The sequence below is a fragment of the Ochotona curzoniae genome, unplaced genomic scaffold, assembly GCF_017591425.1.
Source record: "Ochotona curzoniae isolate NIBS_2020 unplaced genomic scaffold, NIBS_Ocur_1.0 scaffold_4937, whole genome shotgun sequence".
Classification (NCBI taxonomy): domain Eukaryota; kingdom Metazoa; phylum Chordata; class Mammalia; order Lagomorpha; family Ochotonidae; genus Ochotona; species Ochotona curzoniae.
This window is the reverse complement of record NW_024467126.1, coordinates 5,977,231-5,998,384: the sequence shown is the minus strand read 5'-3', so window position 1 is coordinate 5,998,384 and position 21,154 is coordinate 5,977,231. Positions and strand designations below refer to the sequence as shown.

Here is a 21,154-nt window from a genome sequence, read left to right as displayed (position 1 = left end):
TACCATGTCCCCAATGCTGCCACCCCATGGGCCCCTTGCCGTCACCCCCGTGGTCCCTCATCCTGTCCCCCATGGCTCCTTGCTGTCACCCCCATGGCCCCTCCGTCACCCCCATGGCCCCCTTGCCATCACCCCCACAGCCCCTCATGTCCCCCATGGCTCCTTGCTGTCACCCCCATGGCCCCTCACCATCACTCCCACAGGACTCCTTGCCATTGCCCCACAGCCCCCTCAATGTGTCCCCTAATGGCCCCTTGCCATCCCATCATCACTGTAACCTCCGTGGCTTGTCACTGTGTCTTTCCATGGCCCCTCATTGTGTCTTCAATGCTGCCACCCCCATGGGCCCCTTGCCATCACCCCCATGGGCCCCTCCGTCACCCCCATGGCCCCCTTGCCATCACCCCCATGGCCCCTCTCTGTGTCTCCCCATGGCCCTCTTGCCATCGCCCCCACAGCCCCTCATGTCCCCCATGGCTCCTTGCTGTCACCCCCACGGCCCCTCATCGTGTCCCCCATGGTCCCCTCACTGTCACCCCGGTGGCGCCTCACTGTGTCTCCCCATGGCCCTTTGCCGTCACCTACATGAGCCCTGCGCTGTCGCCCCTGTGGCCCCTCACCGTGTCCCCTAACAGCCTCTCGCCTTACCTTGCACACTCAGCTCGTTCCTTCCACCCTGTGGGTCTCCAGGGGTCTGGGAAGTTGAGGCCGGTGGAAAGAAGCAGTGTTCTAGGAGTGGCAGCCCTTGGGCTCAGGGCACCAGGACTCCCACCGGGCACAGCCTACCTGCCCTGCCCCTCCCAGGTGGGGATGCCCCCAGCCAACAATAACGGTCGGGTCTGGGGCCCTCGGGCCACCAGACTGGGCGAGCCGGCCGGGCAGGTCCCTGTGTCGCTGCCAGGGGCCACCCCCTCGTACGTCAAGGTCGTCCTCTGGGCTCGGCGGCAGACTGTCCAGGCAGAGGAGCGGCCTGGAGCCCCATCACTGTGGGAGTGTGGGAGAAGTGCCTTCCAGGTGGGTGAGGTGGGGCTGCCTGGCACGGCCCTCCTCAGGGGGAACCCTAGGCAGGGCTGTGTCCCAGCAGGAGTGGGGTCCTGAGGAGGGACACCCCCCGACCTGGGCAACGCACGGCTTGTCCGCAGTGCTGGACATGCAGTGTCGGCATGTGACCTGCGCGGTGGGAAAGTTGGGAGGGCTCCCAGCCCGGAGATAACCGGCAAACAGCCGGTTTCCTGCCGGCAGATCCCACACGCATACTTGGGGAGTCTCACGCCAGAAACCCGGGACGGCCCTTGTTCGCTCCGCCGCCCGCTGGGTCTGCAGCCAGGAGGGCCTGGACCCTGCTGAGGGGGGTGTCGCCAGGTCTTCCCCGCGGCTCGCTCCACTTCTGCCCATACGGACTCTCGCGCCCTTCGGGGATCGGGCCGCCCCGGGGAGCGCCAGGAGGCGGGGACCTGGCGACAGCGGAGTGGCGGCTCCGCCAAGGACCGGGCCCCGCGGGGGTCTCGGTGCCTGAGGGGCAGTAGGGGCCGTTGGGGGTCCCCCGCGCCCCCGGGACGCAGTCGGGGTCCGAGCAGGGGCGGGGCGCACCGCGTTTCCGGGAGGAGCGGCTCTGGCGCGCGCGGCAGGTGCGGCGGCGCGGTTCCAGGTAAGCGCTCGCAGGTCCGGCCACCCGGGTGTCCGCCGCGCCCGCCCGGACCCCCCGACCGCTCGCACCCCCACCTGCCCGGCGTGGAGGCGTCTCCACCGCTTCAGCGGCGAACTTCAGGCGCCCCCGGGGCGAATGGGCAGGGGCCAGCGCAGCCCCGGCGGAGCGGGGATCGAGGGCGGTTCGCGGCCCCACCCGGCCGGCCCGTCCTCCCAGCTCGCCGGGCACGGCAGCGGGCAGCTTCCGGCTGAGACGGACTAGGGTCGGCGGAGCCCGGGAGGCGCCGGCCGGTGGCCCCCTGTCCAGGCTGAGGGGAGGGCGCACGCCGGGAATCGGCCCTGCGGCTCTCAGACCTTGCGTCTCTAGCGCTCACCCCCTCCTTGGGGAGTGCGGGTTTGGGGTCACCGCGTCTGGAGGTCAGAAGGTGTGTGCACAGGTGGCTCTGGGGGTGGAGCTCTGGTAAACCAGCACAGAAAAGGGGCGGTCCTGAGGAAGGGAACTGAAGCCCCCAGTTTTGGGGCTTTTCTGGCAGGCTCTGGTGGCACTCGGGATCCTGCATTTATGCTGGGGGGGGTTCAGGTGGGAGGGGCCAGAAGGCAGGGAGGGAGCTGGAGGCGCTGCCTGCCAGCTGTCAGGGGCCAGGACTGGAATAGCAGCCAAAGACCGGGCCAGGAAGGGCTCAGACACCTGGGGACCTGGATTCAAAGCCGGGGGGTGGGAGCACCCCCAACTCTAGGCCTTGCAGACTCTGCTGCCGCCACCTCCCTGCACCTGCCTATACGCTAACCTAATCCTAACACTCCCCTCACTTCTGATCTGCCCTCCTTGCCAGCCCGGCCTCCCAGGGCCGTCAGCCACCATGGCCAGCCCTGAAGAGCCCCAGGAGGAGGGCGAGCAGGAGGGGGCAGCCTCCATGCTCCAGCAGGCTCAGGAGCTCTTCCTGCTCTGTGACAAGGAGGCCAAGGGCTTCATCACCCGGCATGACCTGCAGGTGAGCCAGGCTGCCCGGGCCCAGGCTGCCCGGGCTCAGGAAGCCCCGGGCCCAGGCCGCTCAGCCCTGCCCGCTGCCCCTACCATGCAGGGCCTGCAGAGCGACTTGCCCCTGTCCCCAGAGCAGCTGGAGGCCGTATTTGAGAGCCTGGACCAGGCCCACACCGGCTTCCTCACAGCCCACGAGTTCTGCCTCGGCCTGGGTGAGCCGCAGCCCTGCCCACTCCCCCTGCCCTGGCACCCATGGCTGTGCAGGGTACAGAGCCAGCTCCTCGGCCCCCCAACCCTTCCTGGCCCAGCCCAGGTCGAGCTGGGAGCCAGGCTGTGGCCCTTGCATTCCCAGGCCAGCAGGACCAGAACAAGGAAGCCAAACAGGAAACTTGGCGGAGAGGGCAGGATACTGCTGGTGGCGGGCGGGTGAGGGGACAGCGGGGTGGTGACCGCAGCACCCGCATCACGCTGCCCTCTCATGCCCTCAGGGAAGTTTGTGGGTGCAGAGCCCACACAGGGATCGTCCTCGCACGCTCGGGAGGAGACCTACGAGGCTGGCTGGTCTGTGCGGGGCTGCCTGGAGGAGGAGGAAGGCGAGGAGGAGCAGATCTCAACTCTGCTGGAGCAGCTGGGGGTGGCGCCGGTCCTGGGCGGGTGAGCTGCTCCCCGCTGCGGTGCCTGCCGGCCACCCGCCTGTCTGCCCCCTCACCAGGTCCACAGGCCTGGTTAGGCCCAGGCGTTCCCACAGCTGGGAGGCGCCGGCGTGATTTCCCGCAGAATTTGCATTTCAGGAGGCGGCAGCTGGGACTACAGGGAGGACGGGTGGCGCGGGCACAGCCCAGGGTCCGCCCAAAGCGCCCACGGGCGGGAAGGTGGGCCAGCGGGCCTCAGCACCCTCCCTTCCCTAGGCAGGGGGCCGTGCGGGCGCTCTGGGCGCGGCTGCAGCGGGAGCGGCCCGAGCTGCTGGGCTCTTTCGAGGACGTGCTGATGCGCGCCACTGCCTGCCTGGAAGAGGCGGCCCGGGAGCGCGACGGCCTGGAGCAGACACTGCGGCGGTGAGCGCCGGGCTTGCTGGGCGGAGGGCTCCGGCAGGCTGGGGGCTGCAGGTTCTCACCGCTGTCGCACCCCAAGGCGGGAGAGAGAGCACGAGAGGGAGGTGCGTGGGCTGTACGAGGAGCTGGAACAGCAGGTGCGCCAGCAGCGCCAGCGCCTGCGCACTCAGGTGAGCGCCCGGCCCAGCCCCGGGGCCTCCGCGCGGCCCGCTGCCCCCGGCCCGCACGGCTCAGGCGCCCGCTGCCTTCCAGAACCTGCCGCGGGAGGAGCGGAGGGGCCGCCTGGAGGCGGAGCTGCAGAGCTGCGAGCAGGAGCTGGAGCGCGCGGGGCTGCGGCAGCGGGAGGTGAGCGGCCGCTTCCTGCGCACCCGTCCCCCGAGGCGCGGGGCCGCGCGGGGGAGCCCACCTTGCCAGCCTGCTTCTCCGACACCCCCAGCTGGAGCAGCAGCTGCAGGCCCGGGCCGCGGAGCAGCTGGAGGCGCAGGCCCAGAACGCGCAGCTGTGGCGGGCGCACGAGGCGCTGCGGGCGCAGCTCGAGGGCACCCAGGAGCAGCTCCGCAGATTGGAGGGCGACGCGCGCGGTCGCCAGGAGCGGACCCAGCGGTGCGACCCCGAGGACGGGGCGGGGGCGGCTCCCCGGGCGGCGGGCGCGGGCTCAGGTGCGGGCCACGTCGGTCTCAGCCTGCGCCCGCAGGGTCCGAGGTGCGTGGGGGGTCCACCTGCATGCCGGCCACGCCTCCCGCCCGCAGGGAGGTGGTCGCGGTGTCCAGGAACATGCAGAAGGAGAAAGTGAGCCTGCTGCGGCAGCTGGAGCTGCTCAGGTGAGGGGCGCTCCGCTGGCGGAGGGGCGCCGCCGCCCGCGCCCCAGACCCCTCCTCAGCCCCTGGCCCTCTCCCTGCAGGGAGCTGAACACGCGGCTCCGCGACCAGAGGGACGCCAGTGAGGCCCGGCGGCTGGGCGGCGGCCGCAGGAAGACCCTGGCCCCGGCGCGCCCTCCGGGGCCCACGTGCGGCTGCTGGGCTCGGCCCCCGAGGCGCGGCTCCGGCCACCTTTCCGTGGCGCGGTGACTGGCAAGGCCCGGTACGGCTCCCGCCACGGGCATTCCCGGACCCGCCGCGCGTCCGACAGGCCGAGAAGGAGCCACACGGGGCCTGGGGATGCGCAGGGGGTCCCAATGCTGCCGACCCCATCGCTGCCAAATAAATTCCAACGACCGCTCTGTCTCGCCCGTGGGATCTGTGCGGGGCCGCGTCCACCAGCGCACGGTGTCCATGCGACCCTGGTCCCTCCTGTGGTACCAGCCAGCAGCCCACATTCAGGGCGTTTCCTGCCTTCTTCCCACGCAGCCCTGGCCTGTCCACCCCGCGCTCAGTCTCTGCCCCTTCCCCCGAGGGCTGGCCGTCAAGTCCCCTTCCCACATTCTTTGGGGTCTCCCGGTACGCCTCGGTCCAGCGGACCCCCTAAGCGTGCGGCGCGTTATTGGGGCGCACGAGAGAAGCGGTCGCTCGCGAGGGAGCCCGGCCCTTCCGGGGCCTCGCGGGGGCTGCAGGCCCGCGTGGACGTGCACAGGCCGCCCCCCGCGCGCCGCGGAGCTGGTTCAGACCGGCCCGGCGTCCGCAGGCCGGAGGCGGGGCCCGGGGCCAGGGGGCGGGCCGGGCGCCGGGGCGGGCCGGGGCTGGCGTCGGGGCGGGGCGTCCGGCCGCGGCCCCCGGCGCGCATTCCCGGCTGCAGCCGCCGCCCCCGCAGTCGCCGCCGCCCGGGCCCGCTCCGACGCGTGCTTGGTGAGTGCGCGGCCCGACCGGGGCCACCGCGGGGCCGGCTTGCCCGTGCGCGGACCGTGCGCCCGGAGGCCACGCCCGCCCCGCGCCGCCGCTTCCCTGGAGACGCCGGCGCCCCCGGCCGGGGGTGGGAAGGCGCCTCCCGGGCCCTCCCGGACCCTGGGGCGGGAGGGAGAGGCCGCGGCGCGCCGAGCCCCGAGCCCGGTGCCCGCCTCCCCCCTGCCGGGTGCACAGGCTCGGGCCCCAGCCGCGGCGGTGACCTCATCGCGGACCGCTGGGCGTCCTGGGATGGAGGGGTGTTCCGGGCGGCAGCCTGGAGCCGGCCGCGGTAGCTATTTCTGGCCGTCGCGGCTGCCCCGCGCCCTTTCCCCGGGGGCTGCCGGCCTCCGGCGTTCCTGGAAGGGGGCCGCCCCTCCGGGCCGTGGGGGCGGCATCCGGGCCACGCCTGCGCGCCCCCCCCCCCCCCCGCTCCGTGGTGGGCTTGGGGGCGTCCTGCCGCGGGGGCCACGGACAGGTTCTCGTGGAGGCCGAGGAGGGCTCTTGGGAAAGATCCCTCCTAGGACCGCGCTGTCCACTCTGATGCCCCACCCAGTGCAGGCGAACATACCAGGCCTGGCCACTCCTGGCTCTGCCTCCAGCCGACCCTGCCTGCTCGGAACTCGGCCCTGGCCCCCAGCCCTGGCGGCTTGCAGGCGGGACCCCGGTGGGCCGGCAAGAGCCAGACAAGAGCCAGACGTGTGACCTGTTACCTGTCTTCCCAGCTCCGCCCTCGGCAGCTTCCGTCTACCTGTCCCCTGGAGACGTTGCCGGCTGGTGAGTGCTGGGCGGGGCGGCCCGGCGAGGCTGGTAAAGTCCAGCCCGTGGTGCCTGGCTGCAGCCGTGGCCCCAGGCGCTGCATTTCTGTGCTAGGCTGCACTGGGGCTGAAGGCGAGTGGTGGTGTTTCCCCCTGTCTCGGCATACCTGTCCAGACCCCCAGCTGGAGAGGGGCAGGGCCTGTCCTGCCTGGGGTCCAGCCTGGTCGTAGTGGGCACGCCTCAGTCCTGGGATGGCAGTCCTAGGGCACAGAGGCACAGGAGTCCAGCCTGGCCGTGGTGGGGGCACCTGAGTCCTGGGATGGCAGCCCTAGGGCACAGGGGCACAGGAGTCCAGCCTGGCCGTGGTGGGGGCACCTGAGTCCTGCGATGGCAGCCCTAGGGCACATGGGCACAGGAGTCTGGCCTGGCCGTGGTGGGCACGCCCGAGTCCTGGGATGCAGCCCCAGGGCCTCCAGGGGGCACAGGAGTCCAGCCTGGCCATGGTGGGCACGCCTGAGTCCTGGGATAGCAGCCCTGGGCACAGGAGTCTGGCCTGGCCATGGTGGGCACGCCCGAGTCCTGGGATGGCAGCCCCAGGGCCTCCAGGGCACAGGGCTATGGCCTGGAATTGGATCCCTGAAGAATGACTCAGATCCCGTCTCCTTGAATTGTGGGTGACCTGGCCCTTGCCCCTTCAGGCCCTGGTGGCCCTCCATCCCTCAGGCTGACCTGTTCCTCTTGCAGCTCCAGGATGGGCGAGTTCAACGAGAAGAAAGCCACATATGGCACTGTCTGCCTTAAGTATCTGCTGTTTTGCTACAACTGCTGCTTCTGGGTGAGTAGGCCGGCCCCGGCCCTGGCCCCGGCCCCGGGCCCCCACTCTGGGCTCTGACACCCTGCGCGTTGTCCGCAGCTGGCCGGCCTGGCCGTCATGGCAGTGGGTGTCTGGACCCTGGCCCTCAAGAGTGACTACATCAGCCTGCTGGCCTCTGGCACCTACCAGGCCACAGCCTACATCCTGGTGGTGGCCGGAGTCGTCGTCATGGTTACCGGCGTGCTGGGCTGCTGCGCCACCTTCAAGGAGCGGCGGAACCTGCTGCGGCTGGTGAGTGGGCCCCGTGCGCCCCCTCTGGGCCCGGCCCCCCCCCGTGGGCCCCACGCACCCCCTGTGGGCCCTGCGATCCCCCTGGGCCCTGTGCCCCCTGTGGGCCCCACACGCGACCTCACCCCATACTCCTGTCTCTAGTACTTCATCCTGCTGCTGCTCATCTTCCTGCTGGAGGTCATCGCGGGCATCCTGGCCTATGTCTACTACCAGCAGGTGGACGCCCGCCGTCCCCAGGGGTTCCTCTGCTTCTCTGCCCTCCCGTGGCCCTGCCCTCCCCACAGCTGCCCCCATGGCCCTGCCCCTCCACGGCCCTGCTCGCCTTATGACCCTGCCTCCCCACGGCTGCCCCCCCATGGCCCTGCCCTCCCCACGGCTGCCCCCCCATGGCCCTGCCCTCCCCACGGCTGCCCCCCATGGCCCTGCCCTCCCTAGGGGCTCCTCTGCTTCTGTGCCCTCCCCGTGGCTCTGCTGTCCCCGCAGCCCTGCCCCCCACGGCCCTGCTCGCCCTATGACCCTGCCCCCCCACGGCCCTGCCCTCTCCACGGCACCTTTGAGCCAGCGTGTGACCTCAGGGTCTCACCTCCACCCCTCTCCCAGCTGAACGCAGAGCTCAAGGACAGCCTCAAGGACACCATGACCATGAAGTACCGGCAGCCTGGCCACGAAAGGGTGACCAGTGCCGTGGACAAGCTGCAGCAAGAGGTGGGAGGGGCGTGGCTGGTGTTGGGCGTCAGCCTGGCTGTCCTGGGGTGTGTGTTGGGGTCAGCCTGCCTGTCATCTCCCACCCCCAGTTCCACTGCTGTGGCAGCAACAACTCGCAGGACTGGCGGGAGAGTGCGTGGATCCGCTCAGGGGAGGCCGAGGGCCGCGTGGTTCCTGACAGCTGCTGTAAGACCGTGGTGCCCCACTGTGGGCAGCGGGACCACGCCTCCAACATCTACAAGGTGGAGGTAGGCGGGACTCCAGCATTACGAGGCGGAGGGGGACGGGGCTCCAGCATTACGAGGCGGAGGGGGACGCGGCTCCAGGCGAGGGGGTGGGATGCCGGTCTGCGAGATCTTCAGCACCCCCTCCCACCCGCAGGGTGGCTGCATCACCAAGCTGGAGACCTTCATCCAGGAGCACCTGAAGGTGATCGGGGCCGTGGGCATCGGCATCGCCTGTGTGCAGGTGCGGGCCATGGGCGGGTGACGGGAGGGGTGTCTGACGCCCTGCCCGTGCAGGGGCCCTGGGTCCTCACCCCCCCTGCCTCCCCCACAGGTCTTCGGCATGTTCTTCACTTGCTGTCTGTACCGGAGCCTCAAGCTGGAGCATTACTGAGCCGGGCCCGGCTCCCCGCCATGCTGCAGCTGCCCTACTACTGAGCTGACACTACTGATGGCAGAGGGCCCAGGCCTCCCCTCTGCCCCCGCCCCCACAGGTCACACCCTGTGTGGCCCAGGGTCTTCACGTGCCTTGCATTGCCCCCAGGCCCAGGAGGCTGGCCTGGCTGAAGACCCCCTTCCTGCAGGCTGCCTCATGGGATGGGTCCCTGCGGACCTGGGGAGGCTGGGGTGACTCCAGGGTGCTGGGCCCAGCCCCGGACCTCTGCCCCCTCCAATGGGCTGGCAGCCAGAGCCTTATACCCGGCGGCCCCTCCCCAGACCACAACGCTGGCATCTGCTTGCACATCACCCCCCACCAGGTTCCTGTGGGGTCACTGTCTGCTGTCCCACCCACTGCTGTACTGGTGCCCAGGGCCCCTCCTGTTACCCACCAGGTGCTTAATAAAGCGTGTGGAGTGAGAGGGTGAGCCTGCACTTGCAGGGTGGAGAGGGGAGGGTGCAGGCTGTGGTCATGGCTGGAGGAACCAGAGGGCAGTGGGATGCTGCTGCCCTGCCTTGCCTCCTGCTGGCTGCCCTGAGCCAGTGGGCACTGGGGCCTGCCTGCCGCTGTCCCCAACCACAGCTCCCACACCTCAGCTGAGGCCTCCGCCGGACACACTGCTCCTGCAGGGCACTGTGGCCATAGCAGCTACCTGGTTCTCTGAATTCTGATTGGAGCAGCGACCCGGGGCCTCCTTGGTTGGGGGGGAGCTGCCCCAGCAGGGTCCGCGTGCCCAGCTGAGCAGGCCAACATGCCGGAGGTCTGCCTGCTGCCACAGGCTCAGGACTGGAACTGGGTCCCCAAGATGAGGTCGCCCCCTGAACGGCACAGGGAGCCCCACAGAGCAGGTGGAGGCATTTGCAAGGACTTTACTTGGAGTATCAGAAGACCAAAGCCCCCGCCCGCTTCGGGGAGAGCTCCAGGAAGGACGCAGATGGCCGTGGCGGGAATGGTCACTTCTCCAGGGGCGCGTAGTTGAGCAGTTTCTCAATCAAGTCTACGTGGGACAGCAGCATGCGGCGGCAGCAGTAGCGCTTCAGGCCCAGGGCGTCCAGGGCGTCCCTGCAGCGGGCAGCAGGTGCTGTGAGGCAACAGGCTGCCACGCCCCGGCCCCTCCTGCACCTGCTCTGTGGAGCCCCCAGCCCCAGCCGGGTTCCCCAGCCCCTCCTGCACCTGCTTCGTGGAGCCCCCAGCCCCAGCCGGGTTCCCCAGCCCCTCCTGCACCCGCTCAGTGGAGCCCGGAGTCCCCAGCCAGGTTCCCCAGCCCCTCCTGCACCTGCTTCGTGGAGCCCCCAGCCCCAGCCGGGTTCCCCAGCCCCTCCTGCACCTGCTCCGTGGAGCCCGGGGCTCCCAGCCCCTCTTGCACCCGCTCAGTGGAGCCCAGAGTTCCCAGCCAGGCTCCCCAGCCCCTCCTGCACCTGCTCCGTGGAGCCCGGAGTTCCCAGCCAGGCTTCCCAGCCCCAACCGGGCTCCCCAGCCCCTCCTGCACCTGCTCCGTGGAGCCCGGAGTCCCCAGCGAGGCTTCCCAGCCCCAACCGGGCTCCCCAGCCCCTCCTGCACCCGCTCGGTGGAGCCGGGAACGGGGCTCCCGGCAGATCCCCACATGCTGCCCAGCAGGCACGCAGCGACCTTGGGCATCCACCTGCACGCGAGCCCATGGTCGGTCTGTGGGAGGAGTGGGGACAAACCCAGACACGCGTGTCCGGCAGCAGGACGAGGAGGCGGGCCGGGAAAGCGGGTGTCCCGAAGGGGCGTGGGGGGCGGTGGCGGGTCGGGGCTCCCCACTCACGGGCCGGCCCGGGGGTCCCAGGCAGGGGCGCTCACCCCTCGGTGTACTCGGCCTGCAGCAGCCCCAGGTAGGCTTCCCACTTGTTGCCGACAACCTTGCCGCAGGTGAAGCAGCGCACGGGGATGATCATGGCGGCGGGCGCTGGGCTCCCGGTCCTCCCGGCCCTCGGTGGCTCTCCGGGTGCTCGCGGTCCTCGGCTCCCGGCTCTCCGGGTGCTCCCGGTGCTCGGCTCCCGGTGCCCGGCTCTCCGCTCTTCTTAGCCCGGGTCGCTGCGTCACAGGCCCCGCCCCGGGCGCGTCCACTGGAGCGGGGTGTCCTCCGCGCCCATTGGCGAGTCGCGCTCACACGTCCGCGTCCTGCCCGGGCGGCGTCCCCTGGCCCTGCCGGCGTGGTACGTGCCGCGCTACGGCGGCGGAGCTGGGCCGAAAGCGGACGGCGGCGGCGGTTCGCGTTTCTCGTGCCGGTGTGACTGACAGCCGCGCGGCGGGAGTGGACGGCGCGGCGGGAGTGGACGGCGCAGGTACTGCGCGGCCACCGGCCGGCCCGGACCCGGCGGCGACCTCCCGGCCCAACGTCCGGTGCGGAGCCCCCGGCCGGTGGCAGCAACAAGTGGGGCCGGGCGAGGGGCGTTGCAGTGGGGTCTCCGTGGAAGGGATCCCCACGGTGGAGCCCCCGCCCAGGACTGGGGTCCCTGGCGCCCCCGTCGGTGGCGTCCTCGCTCTCACCCAGGCCTGGGGCCTGGAGGTTGGTGAGGGAGGGCTGCGTGGACGAGGCGCGCTGAGAGTCGAGCCTGGACCCTGTGCGCGGAGGGCGCGGGGGGCGCGCGGGGTGCCAGCAGTGCGCCCCTGCGCGTGCTGCGGCCTCTGGGCCTCGAGTGCTGGACTGGGGGCGCGCCTTGCTGGGGTGGTCGTGCGGGCTCAGCCCCTGCCGGCCGCTGGCCCTCCAACCCGCGCGGGGCGGTCCAGCGCCGCGGCCCCGTCGGCCACGTGCAGAGCCACGAGCCCAGGCCACTTCCCTTCGCTGCCCCCTCCCCCCGGGCTGAGTGGACGCACATCCTGCCCGGGCCAGGGGGGCAGGCCGGCGGCCGTGAGTCACCGCCGTGGCCGGGTCAGAGCCAGGCGCAGCTGCTGAGGCAGGGAGCCCGTGGAGGTGAGGGGAGGCGGGGACGAGGGCTTCGCGGAGGAGGGTCCGGCCTGCCCGGCCCCTGCCGTGCGGGGGGAGACGCGGTGAGCCGCTCGGCCGGGTGCGCATTCCTGGGATTCCGAGTGCGCGCGGACCTGGGGCGGAGGGGCGGCGGGCAGGCTCTTGCGCCCGGGCTCCCCACGGCCCACGACAGGCCTCGGCCCGGCGCGCAGCCCCCCAAGGCGCCCGCCCCGCCGGCCTCTCTGGCCCGGCCTGTGGGGAGCGGGCTGGGGGCGTTCCCCAGGTCCTGACCAGAGGAGGGGGTCACTCCAGGGCAGGGGCCTGGGAGACTCGTGACAGACCTCGGGCCGCCAAGCCGCGCCCACCCCGGGCGTTGCCCTGGAAACAGGCCAGCCCCGAGCGCGGCGGGCGAGCCTCCCCATCCCGGAACCGGCCGCAGCTGCCCCACCTGTAAGGACTGGTGGGGGCTGGGGCTCCTCTGCCCACCCCGACACGTTTGGGGGTGCAGCCGACCCTTGCTGGATGGAGCTGATTGTGGCTGCAGTCCCCCAAACGGGGCGGCACTCTCCTGAGGGTTCCCCCTCTGTACCCCAGTGCCAGAGGGAGACACCACAGACAGGCAGGCAGCCCGGCGGGCCCACGGCGTCCACGCAGTGCCTCCCAGGGCCTCCACCTGCCGAGAGCTGGTCAGCCTGGGTGGCCCTTAGCGAATGTCGCTCTGTCCCCAAGCTGCTTCGGCCGGGGAGACTGCTCCCCCACACCAGGGGCAATCTGCCACCAGGCTGGCTGGGGTGTGTGACCCTGGGCTGGACTCACCACTTGGGGTCTGTCCGCTCAAATCCTGCCGTGGACCCCTGGTCCCTCCCTGCACCCCCAGGTAAGCCCAGCCCGGCCTGGGCCTCTAGGATCTGTGGGCTGGGAGGAGGCTGTCCTGCCCAGGCTCTGTGTGTGTGGCCTGGTGCCCGGCCGTCTGCCAGGCCGCTGTGTGCTGCCCCTGAAGGCCTGCGCTCACCAGCGTTTGCCTTGGTGGCGCCGCCTGGGGCCCCAGGCCAGGCAGGCTCCCCTTCCCCCTGAGGCGGCCTGACGCTGGGCTGGTGGCCACTGCCAGCCAGTCTCAGACCTGCACTGCATGGGTCCCTGTTCCAGTGAGCTGTGGCCTGGCCAGCTGGTGTCCCTGGCTCACCCCCTGGAGCGGTGGCCTGGCTGGGGTTTGCAGTGCCCCCCAACAGGCTACAGGAAACCCCGGTCTGGGAGGGCAAGGTGTTCGGGGGACAAAGCTGGGATCTGGTGAAGCCTGCTGGGCTGGAAGAGGTGGCCAGTCCTGGAGGAGGGCAGCACAGGAGCCCCCCATTCACCCTGGGCAGGCAGATGAGCCCCCGGGCACAGGGCTGTGTGCCAGGTTCCTCTGAGCACACGGCACAGGGCAGGGAAAGTGGACAGCCCCGATGGTCTCCTGGGGGTGTGACATGGCCGTGAGCACGCGTGCCCTATGCCTGTGTGAGCACGTTCTCTGTGTCCGGCAATGGCCCTCCCGCCTGGCCGTCTTCACAGGCCCCTGCCCAGCACTGACCCCCTTGTCTCTGCCGGCCACCTCCCCCCACCCCAGGAGAGCCCAGGCGGGTGCCTGTGATGGGGACCGCCTCCCGGTCTTACCCACACGCGGGCATTAGAAGCTGGGCTTCTGGATGCCACTTCTGGTCCACCCCAGGCAGGACTCCTGTGTGGGAGGGGCTGCAGCCGCCCGCACTGGGCCTGGGGGTGCGGCTCTGCATCCTCTGGGGTTTGGGGACACCCAGGGATCCTGGGACGTTCCCCTTAAGCCTCCCTCTGCCGCCTTGGGTGTTCTGGAGTGGCCCTCTGCCCTGCCTCTACCTCTGGGACCCCATGCAGGGTGTTCTGGGAGATAGAGGGGCCCAGGTGGCCGCGGTCTGTGTGGCCTGGGTTGCAGGTGCGGCGGGAGGGATCTCTTGGCCCCTGTGGCCCCCCCCCCCCGTGCCCACAGTGGCACCCGACTTGGCGTGGCAGTGGTCCTGAAGGGGTCTCGGGGTCCTGACTGCCACTAACTCCCTGGGGAGAGCTGGGGCAGTGGCTTCTGCAGGGCGGGCTCCTGGTGCCCGTCCACTGCCGTGTCCCGTGCCCCTTTCCTGGGACCCCGGGGGTGAAGGATGGCAGGGGGAGCGAGGGGGCGGTGCCCGGCCGAGGCTGCAGCTTCCCACCGAGCCGTGGGGGGCAGCAGAGAGCCCAGGCGGCCGCTGCCCCCACACTGCCCGCCTGGCACTCCTGGGGGACCCAGGCTTCAGAGCTGGATGGCGTCACCCTGGCCCCAGCTCTCTTGGCCTCCGCCACGGACTCTCGGGGTCTCGAATGTGTCCTATTCTCTCTGGACTTAGGGTGGACCTCCACAGTGACCAGCCTGGCCATACCCTCTCTGTGCCCTGGGCTGCAGGTTAGGTAACCGGGGATCCCTGCCCCACGTGCGTCCACGTGTCCAAGGGGCAGCGGCTCCTGGCCTTCGGGGGTAGAAGGAGCCCCTTGGAGCACCTTGCCCTAAGGAGCTGGCAGCAGCGTGGACTCTGCCTGGTGCCTTAGAAGCGCGTCGGGAGCCCGTGCCCGCCGAGGGCGTCCGAAAGCCTCGCCGACCCCGCGCCCCTGGCCATGCGTCCAGCACGCACCTTCACCCCCAGCACCCGCAAGGGCTCCGGCTGCGCCGCTGGGTGATTTGGGAGTTTGTTTGGCGCCCGAGTTTGCGGGGAGGGGGCGCGGCGGAGTGATTGGCCAGCGGGGCGGGGTCCGCGCGGGGCGGGGTCGCCCCGGATTGGCGGGGCGCGGGCGGGCGGGGGCGCGGCGGGCCGGGTCCCGGGCCCGCCGGGGCCGAGCAGCCGCGCGCCCGCTGCCTCCGCCGCCGCTGCGGTGCGGGCGGGATGGGGCGCTGCGGGACGGCGGCCGTGCGCGGCTGAGCGCACCGGGACCCCGGCCGCCGGCGCCATGCGCCGCTCCAGCACCGACGAGTCGGCCTACCGGCGCAGCCCGTCGCCCGAGCGCAAGGGGTCGGGCACGGCGCGCGGCGGCGGCGGCGCCTTCTTCGGCCTGCACGCGAGCCCCGGCCCCAAGGCGGCCCAGGCGCGCTACGCGTCGCCCAAGGGCAGCAAGTACGTGGTGTTCTACCTGGACCTGTCCTTCATCTTCCTCCTAGAGCTCAAGCGCTGCGGCATGGCGCGCGGCTGCCTGCAGGGCGTCAAGTACCTCATGTTCGCCTTCAACCTGCTCTTCTGGGTGAGTGCGCGCGGGGCCGCGGGGAGGGCGCGCCGGGTGGGCATGGGTCCCTGGTGTCCAGCACCCGCGCCCTCTCGCGCTGCAGCAGGACCGCCTGGGCACTGCACCACTGCCACGATGGGAGTCCCTGCAGTGTACAGGGCGCCCTGGGCACGTGCGGCGCCGGCAGCTCCTCCCTTCCCTGGCACCTGCTTGCTGGCCTCCACCCAGCCAGCCCTTGGTTCCCTAAGGGCTGCCGAGCCCCCCAGGCGGGCGAGGGCTTCCCCAAGACCCGGAGGCGCTGTGGAAGGAGAGGGGGTGTGTGCGCGCCCCAGCGTGGCGTGGGGGCTTGTGGTAGTGTCTGTTGATGGGACACCGTGTCCCCAGGGCTGCCTGAGCTGGGGGTTGCTGGGAGGGCAGGCTGTGCTGAGGGGCTGGGATGGGGGGAGTGCCCTGCAGGCTGGGGGAGGGGCAGGCTCCCCCACTCTGCCCTCCTAGTGACCTGACCACCTGCCTGCCTGAAGAAGGGGCCCCTTGAGGGGATCTCTGTGCTCTGGGAGAAGTCCACTTAATGGGGTCTCCAGGAATAGCTGTTGGCTCCAGGACCCCAACAAAAGCCCCCTGCTTCTGGTTCCTCTTCCCAGACCGCATCTTCAAACCCAGGAAACAGGGTTCCCCACCCCTCCTGCACTGCAAAACCCAGCTCCCTTTGTTGCCCCATGAGGTCTCATGCCCAGAGTCACCTCCCTGGCCTTGCCCAGCCCTGCCAGGACCCATGGAGTACAGAGGGTGGCAGCAGGGTCCACCTAGGGTACAGGAGATGCCCCTAGCTCTGCTTCAGCCCCCGTTCTCCCTGCTACCACGGACACCCCCCAGCTCTCTCCCAGGCTTGGCCCCTGGGGCCCCTTGCGGTCCTGCTTGGGGTGTGCAAGGGGCTGCTCTGTGTGGCATGGTCTGGTTTCTCCGGCTGATGCTCCAGCAGGCTGCCAGGCAGGATCTTGGGTCCTCTGGGGACAGGCATGGGGGTAGGCTCTGGGGTTAGGGTTAGCACGTGGGGTTTGGGCGTTGGTCCCCATCATGGGCCCACAGGGCTATCCTGAGAGCCCTATCCTTTTGGGGGAGAACTGGGCAGGCCTGGGGGCAGGGGGCAGAGGGCCTGTTGGTGGGGGACCCAGTGCAGGCCTGGGAGGGGCCATGAGCCCCCTGGGATCTCTGCCTCAGCAGCTGGGCCTTGGCCCACAAGGCTTTCTCAGTAACGGAAGCGGAAGTCCTGGTGGGGATGGAGAAGGACAGAGCCCACTCCACCACCCACACCCTGAGCTCAGGAGCTGCCCACCCCGAGGGCAGTCAGGGGGGTCCTGGGATGAGCCCAGGGCTTCCCTATGCTGTCCCCACCCCCACTGGGGTCCCCGCAACCTCAGGGCGGCTGCACTGTCAGCCTGATGTGCAGCTGGCTGGCTGGAGCCGTCTTCCTCTGAGCGATGATCCCATTGGCACCACCCGGGCTGAGGGAGGCCAGCGGTGTAGGTGTCCACGGCACTGGTGGCCCAGTGTGGGTAGCAGGGAGAGTGGAGGGGGAGCCCTGCCCGATGCTGGCCTACTCCCGGGGACCGGCTGCTGCCCATGGCACCCCTTGCACAATGAACAATACCTTTGGTATCACCCTGGGCGTGCAGACCCCTGAGGTCCCACTTAGTGGGAAGACATAGTGGGACTGGCATACTAGCTGGAGCCAGCAGCACCTCCACCAGGCCCAGGCAGGCTCCTGGAGAAAGCCTTGGCCCCCGTGGTGACCCAGGCATGTGGCCAACTGCCCAGCCATCTGCCATGCTGGACTGTATGGCCGGAGGGGCCTTGGGCCAGCTGGCACCTGTCCCATAGGCCTGGAGGGGAGCATGCTGGATGGTCAGCCACCAGGCATTGTGGGGTTGACCCAGGAAGGGCAGAGCTCAGGGGTCTGTGGGGCGAGGACTGGCTTATCCTGCATCCCAGGCTGGGCTGAGACTGGATGAGTACGAGGGGGCTGGGCAGGCTTCAGCATGCACTGGGGTGGGGCCCAGGGCAGCAGGGAACTGTCTGCTGGGGGCTGAGGGGTTCCCAGGCCCCCTGAATGTGCCCCACATCCCTCTAAGACCCTGCCTGCCCCTGCACCCCAAGGCTGTAATTTTCCTGCCAAAATGCTTTAGAAGCTGCAACGCAGAAGCATTTTCAAAATTACAGGTAACACTGTTGGCTTGGTAAGCACACACGTGTTGGTGTGTGGCTGGTTGGCAGGAACCTGCAGGACCCTCAGGCCAAGTGGCACATGGCAGTGGCGTGCCCCTGCGTTGGTGGCAGTGCCTGCTGGGTGTCATGGTCCCCAGTCTGGGCTCAGTAGCCACAGCAAGGGAAGGGCTGGGGCTAGTGGGCACCTCCCCTGCACCCTCTAGCCCTGGCTTCCTTGGTCCTTCTGCCTCCCCAGTCCTTCTAGGTACCCCAAGGGGTGTATTCCTGCTGACAAGCAAGTGGGCGTGTGCTGAGCAGGCAGCCGGTGCCAGCACCTGGCCGCCACAGTCCTCTGTCTCTCCTGGGTGCTCAGCACAGAGAGGGCTGCCCTCGGGTGTGCCCCTCTGTGTGGTGCGCCCAGGAGAGGGCTTGGGGGCTGGGGCCCCTGAGGCAGGCATGGCCGAGGAGCACCTGTCCCTCGGCCCCAGTCCTGGGGGCTGCTGTTGGGCAAGGCTGTGTCTTCATGGGCAGCATTTGCGGGGCCAGGCAGGGGTGAGGCTCCGAGCAAGCACTCAGCTCCATGGCCTGTGTCCAGGGCAGGACAGCAAGTGGTCAACATTTTGGACACTGCTTCCCCCAGTGCTGGTCATCCTTGGCCAGGGTTCCACGGGAAGGGGACAGATGCTGCCAAGACATGTCCCCCATGTCTAAGTGCCAGTGGGTCCCTGTTTAGCACCTCACAACCCTGGGTCTTAGGATGGTGGCTTCTCAGCCTCCCTCGTCTGCCAGCCCCTCCACCTTGGCAGCTGCCTGTTCTGCCCTGAGACAACAGCGTGGGTCCCTGTCCAGCCCTGCCCTACAGCCTGGCACTTGCCACTGAGCATCCAGTCACTGGCCCAGGTCCAGCCCTCCTTGGGGTGTCCCCCAGCCTGCCTCTGCTCTGTCTTGATGGATTTGTGTTGTGACAAGCAGGGACGGAATTCAGCCCAGGCAGGGAATCTGGCCCTGCCAACCTAGAGGCCTTCTGGGACAACAAGGGTGGGCAGGGTCTACCTGGGGGTGCACACCAATGGGATGGTAGGAGGCTCGGGACTCTGGGCTGGCCCCTCACCCTGTCTCTGTGGCCCAATCCTAGCTGGGAGGCTGCGGTGTCCTCGGTGTGGGCATCTGGCTGGCCGCCACCCAAGGGAACTTCGCCACCCTCTCCTCCTCCTTCCCATCCCTGTCGGCTGCCAACCTGCTCATTGCCACCGGCACCTTCGTCATGGCCATTGGCTTCGTGGGCTGCATTGGGGCCATCAAGGAGAACAAGTGCCTGCTGCTCACGGTGAGTGGTGCGGGAGCTGGGGGAGCTGGGACTGGTGGGGCGGGGGACCAGGGTGGTTTCCAAGGTCTCCCCAGCACCCTGATGACTGGCCTTGGGAGACCAGCTGGAGGGTGAGGCTGTTGGATCCCCTGAGCCAGGCGGGGGCTCCAGGGGGTTGAGCTTGGGGTGCTCTCACCTGGGTCTCCCCTGATGGGACATGGATACACATGAGCAGACACACTGCCACATATATGTGCCTGTGCAGGCCACCTTTCCTGCCTCCTGTCCACTGCCTGCCCACACACAGGGCTGAGAAGGCTGGAGACACAGGGACCAGGCTACTGCCCCGTACCGACCAGCAGTGCCTAGGCCAGGCTGGGGGTCAGGCTGCTGCCCTGTACTGACCAGCAGTGCCTGGGCCAGAGTGGGGGCGAGGCTGCTGCCCCGTACTGACTGAGCCAGCAGTGTCCAGGGTGGGCTGGGGGCCTTTTGCAGCTTGGGGTCTAACCTGAGGGCGTCCGGCTGCTCCTGGCCGTCCTGCAGGCTGGTAGTGTGGCCCAGTCACCGCCCCACACAGAGGACACAAGATCAGGGCTCTCCCAGCCCTGGACAGGCTGTGCCTAGGCCTTGCACATGTCCTACAGTCAGATGGGTTGGGGGGCTATAAACTTGTGCTCCCCACTGCCAGGTGGGTGGAGATGCTCCCTGCTTTGGGGCCGAGCAAGGTGGACCAGAGAGGGGGCTGGGAAGAGGGGACCTGGGCAGCCTTCCTGGGGCTGCAGCTCACTGAGTCCCCCGGCCCCCAGTTCTTCGTGATGCTATTGCTGGTGTTCCTGCTGGAGGTTACCATCGCTGTGCTATTCTTGGCCTACACAGACCAGGTACAGCCGCCCTGCCCTGCTCCCAGGGGCCGCCCTGCCTGACCCTGTCCCCCAGCCCTGCTCCACCAGCCTTGCTCCCAGGGGCTTCCCTGCCTGGCCCCGTCCCCCATCCCTGCTCCACCCTTCTCCACCAGCCCTCCTCCCAGGGGCCGCCCTGCCCGGCCCTGTCCCCCGGCCCTGCTCCCAGGGGCCGCCCTGCCCGGCCCTGTCCCCCGCCCTGCTCCACCAGCCCTGCTCCCAGGGGCCGCCCTGCCTGGCCCTGCCCCCCGGCCCTGCTCCACCAGCCTTGCTACCAGGGGCTTCCCTGCCTGGCCCTGTCCCCCAACCCTGCTTCCAGGGGCTTCCCCAGGGGCTGGCTGCAGGGTCCATCTCACACCTCAGTGGTCCTGAGGACATGTGGGGCCCACGCTCCCCTGCCTCAACCACCCATGCTGGATTTTCCCTCCAGAAGTTGGTCTGAGACCCGGTCGGAGACCCTGTCTGGGCCTGGTGAGCTGCTGCTGCAGTGTGTGTGGGCAGATAGGGGTGCAGGCCTGTGGCCACCCTGGGAACGTCAGGAAGGACAAGGCTGGGGGTAGGCGGCCCTGGTCACTCTGCCGTCCCCTCTGCCCAGATCGACAGGTATGCCCAGCAAGACCTGAAGAAAGGGCTGCACCTGTATGGCACGCAGGGCAACGTGGGCCTCACCAATGCCTGGAGCATCATCCAGACAGATGTGAGGCACAGCGGCTGCAGGGAGGCCGGGCAGGCACTGGGAGGCTGGGCGGGGTGCAGGGAGGCCGGGTGGGCACTGGGAGGCAGAGGGGGCCTGCCGACCGCCTCTCCCACCACAGCCTTGGCCCTCACTCCTGCAGTTCCGCTGCTGTGGTGTCTCCAATTACACTGACTGGTTTGAGGTGTACAACGCCACGCGCGTGCCTGACTCCTGTTGCCTCGAGTTCAGCGAGAGCTGTGGGCTACACGCCCCGGGCACCTGGTGGAAGGCGGTGAGTGCGGGCAAGGCCTGCGGGCGGGGAACGGGAAAGGGTGGCCAGCAGCCCGCTGAGTGGCCCCTGCTCTGCCCGCAGCCCTGCTACGAGACTGTGAAGGTCTGGCTGCAAGAGAACCTGCTGGCCGTGGGCATCTTTGGGCTGTGCACGGCGCTGGTGCAGGTATGCAGGGTGCCAGGTCCACGGGTGGGGGACACTGAGGTGACAGAGATGACACAGGTCTGTCACATGCTGGTGGCTGGTCCCAGGACTGCCCCTGGAAGCCCCTCAAGCCCCCAGCCCTGGATGCTCTTTCTGGGGCAGTCTGCTCTGTGCTTGGGCACACGGATGGATCCGAGGGGGTCACTGGTACCCAGTCTGAAGATGGAGGCCCTGGGTGGCCAGCACAGGGAGGATGTGGAGAGGCTGGGCTTCCCTCAGCAACCTGTTCCCTGCAGATTCTGGGCCTGACCTTCGCCATGACCATGTACTGCCAGGTGCTAAAGGCGGACACCTACTGTGCATAGCAGCACAGACACCAGCCCTTCTCTGCCAAAGGACACGCCCAAGGGGAGGCCACACCCCAGGGCTGAGCACACGCGCACGGGGAGGCCACATCGCCAGACCAGACACCCAAGGGGGTGGCACGCTCCGCACTCCCCCGGCTGCAGGACTTGGCGCGGGGGACAGCAGCGAGTGCCCGGAGCTGTCGGGCAGCTGTTGGGTGGACCTGTGTGGGAGGGGCTTCTGGCGCTTCTGATCTCCATGTATTCTCCAGCACAGCGGTAGCACAGTGGGCTGGAACAGCAGGGCACGGGCACAGGACAGCCATAGGCACCCTGCCGATCCTGGTGCTCTGGGTGGGGCCCTCATTCACATTCCA

At 69.6% G+C, this 21,154-nt stretch overlaps 4 protein-coding genes across 5 annotated transcripts; 3 read left to right on the top strand and 1 right to left on the bottom strand.

The window, feature by feature from the left end:
* Positions 1–1,634: 1,634 nt before the first annotated feature.
* TSPAN4 (tetraspanin 4) lies at positions 1,635–21,147 on the top strand. 2 transcript variants are annotated; one of them, XM_040970736.1, is made up of 9 exons: positions 1,635–1,641; positions 2,938–2,942; positions 14,853–14,932; positions 18,252–18,443; positions 19,229–19,303; positions 19,917–20,018; positions 20,158–20,289; positions 20,371–20,454; positions 20,730–21,147. In XM_040970736.1, exons 3-9 carry the CDS (start codon positions 14,870–14,872, stop codon positions 20,796–20,798), a joined length of 717 nt encoding a protein of 238 aa, XP_040826670.1. In that variant the 5' UTR covers positions 1,635–1,641; positions 2,938–2,942; positions 14,853–14,869; the 3' UTR covers positions 20,799–21,147. The 2 variants fall into 2 exon arrangements, with proteins under 2 accessions (XP_040826670.1, XP_040826671.1); XM_040970737.1 differs by lacking the exons at positions 1,635–1,641; positions 2,938–2,942 and adding an exon at positions 10,974–11,036.
* Positions 2,539–4,902, top strand: CRACR2B (calcium release activated channel regulator 2B). The gene is made up of 9 exons (XM_040970734.1): positions 2,539–2,639; positions 2,730–2,841; positions 3,118–3,283; positions 3,538–3,684; positions 3,761–3,851; positions 3,934–4,026; positions 4,118–4,284; positions 4,431–4,502; positions 4,583–4,902. Exons 1-9 carry the CDS (start codon positions 2,562–2,564, stop codon positions 4,746–4,748), a joined length of 1,092 nt encoding a protein of 363 aa, XP_040826668.1. The 5' UTR covers positions 2,539–2,561; the 3' UTR covers positions 4,749–4,902.
* On the top strand, positions 5,406–9,148 carry CD151 (CD151 molecule (Raph blood group)). The gene is made up of 9 exons (XM_040970735.1): positions 5,406–5,462; positions 6,221–6,272; positions 6,999–7,089; positions 7,168–7,359; positions 7,501–7,575; positions 7,960–8,064; positions 8,154–8,312; positions 8,446–8,532; positions 8,623–9,148. Exons 3-9 carry the CDS (start codon positions 7,006–7,008, stop codon positions 8,680–8,682), a joined length of 762 nt encoding a protein of 253 aa, XP_040826669.1. The 5' UTR covers positions 5,406–5,462; positions 6,221–6,272; positions 6,999–7,005; the 3' UTR covers positions 8,683–9,148.
* Positions 9,581–10,742, bottom strand: POLR2L (RNA polymerase II, I and III subunit L). The gene is made up of 2 exons (XM_040970738.1): positions 10,552–10,742; positions 9,581–9,789 (listed from the first exon to the last, which is right to left on the bottom strand). The coding sequence occupies exons 1-2, from the start codon at positions 10,644–10,646 to the stop codon at positions 9,681–9,683; spliced, it is 204 nt and encodes a 67-aa protein (XP_040826672.1). The 5' UTR covers positions 10,647–10,742; the 3' UTR covers positions 9,581–9,680.
* Positions 21,148–21,154: the final 7 nt, after the last annotated feature.

Coding starts and splice junctions, on each gene's coding strand:
- CRACR2B (XM_040970734.1), top strand. CDS start 2,562: ATGCTCCAGCAGGCTCAGGAGCTCTTCCTGCTCTGTGACAAGGAGGCC. Junction 2,640..2,729: donor TCACCCGGCATGACCTGCAG/GTGAGCCAGGCT, acceptor CCTACCATGCAG/GGCCTGCAGAGCGACTTGCC. Junction 4,503..4,582: donor CGGCAGCTGGAGCTGCTCAG/GTGAGGGGCGCT, acceptor CTCTCCCTGCAG/GGAGCTGAACACGCGGCTCC.
- CD151 (XM_040970735.1), top strand. CDS start 7,006: ATGGGCGAGTTCAACGAGAAGAAAGCCACATATGGCACTGTCTGCCTT. Junction 8,065..8,153: donor TGGACAAGCTGCAGCAAGAG/GTGGGAGGGGCG, acceptor TCCCACCCCCAG/TTCCACTGCTGTGGCAGCAA. Junction 8,533..8,622: donor TCGGCATCGCCTGTGTGCAG/GTGCGGGCCATG, acceptor CCTCCCCCACAG/GTCTTCGGCATGTTCTTCAC.
- POLR2L (XM_040970738.1), bottom strand. CDS start 10,646: ATGATCATCCCCGTGCGCTGCTTCACCTGCGGCAAGGTTGTCGGCAAC. Junction 9,790..10,551: donor CAGGCCGAGTACACCGAGGG/GTGAGCGCCCCT, acceptor TGCCCGCTGCAG/GGACGCCCTGGACGCCCTGG.
- TSPAN4 (XM_040970736.1), top strand. CDS start 14,870: ATGGCGCGCGGCTGCCTGCAGGGCGTCAAGTACCTCATGTTCGCCTTC. Junction 14,933..18,251: donor CCTTCAACCTGCTCTTCTGG/GTGAGTGCGCGC, acceptor GCCCAATCCTAG/CTGGGAGGCTGCGGTGTCCT. Junction 20,455..20,729: donor TGTGCACGGCGCTGGTGCAG/GTATGCAGGGTG, acceptor TGTTCCCTGCAG/ATTCTGGGCCTGACCTTCGC.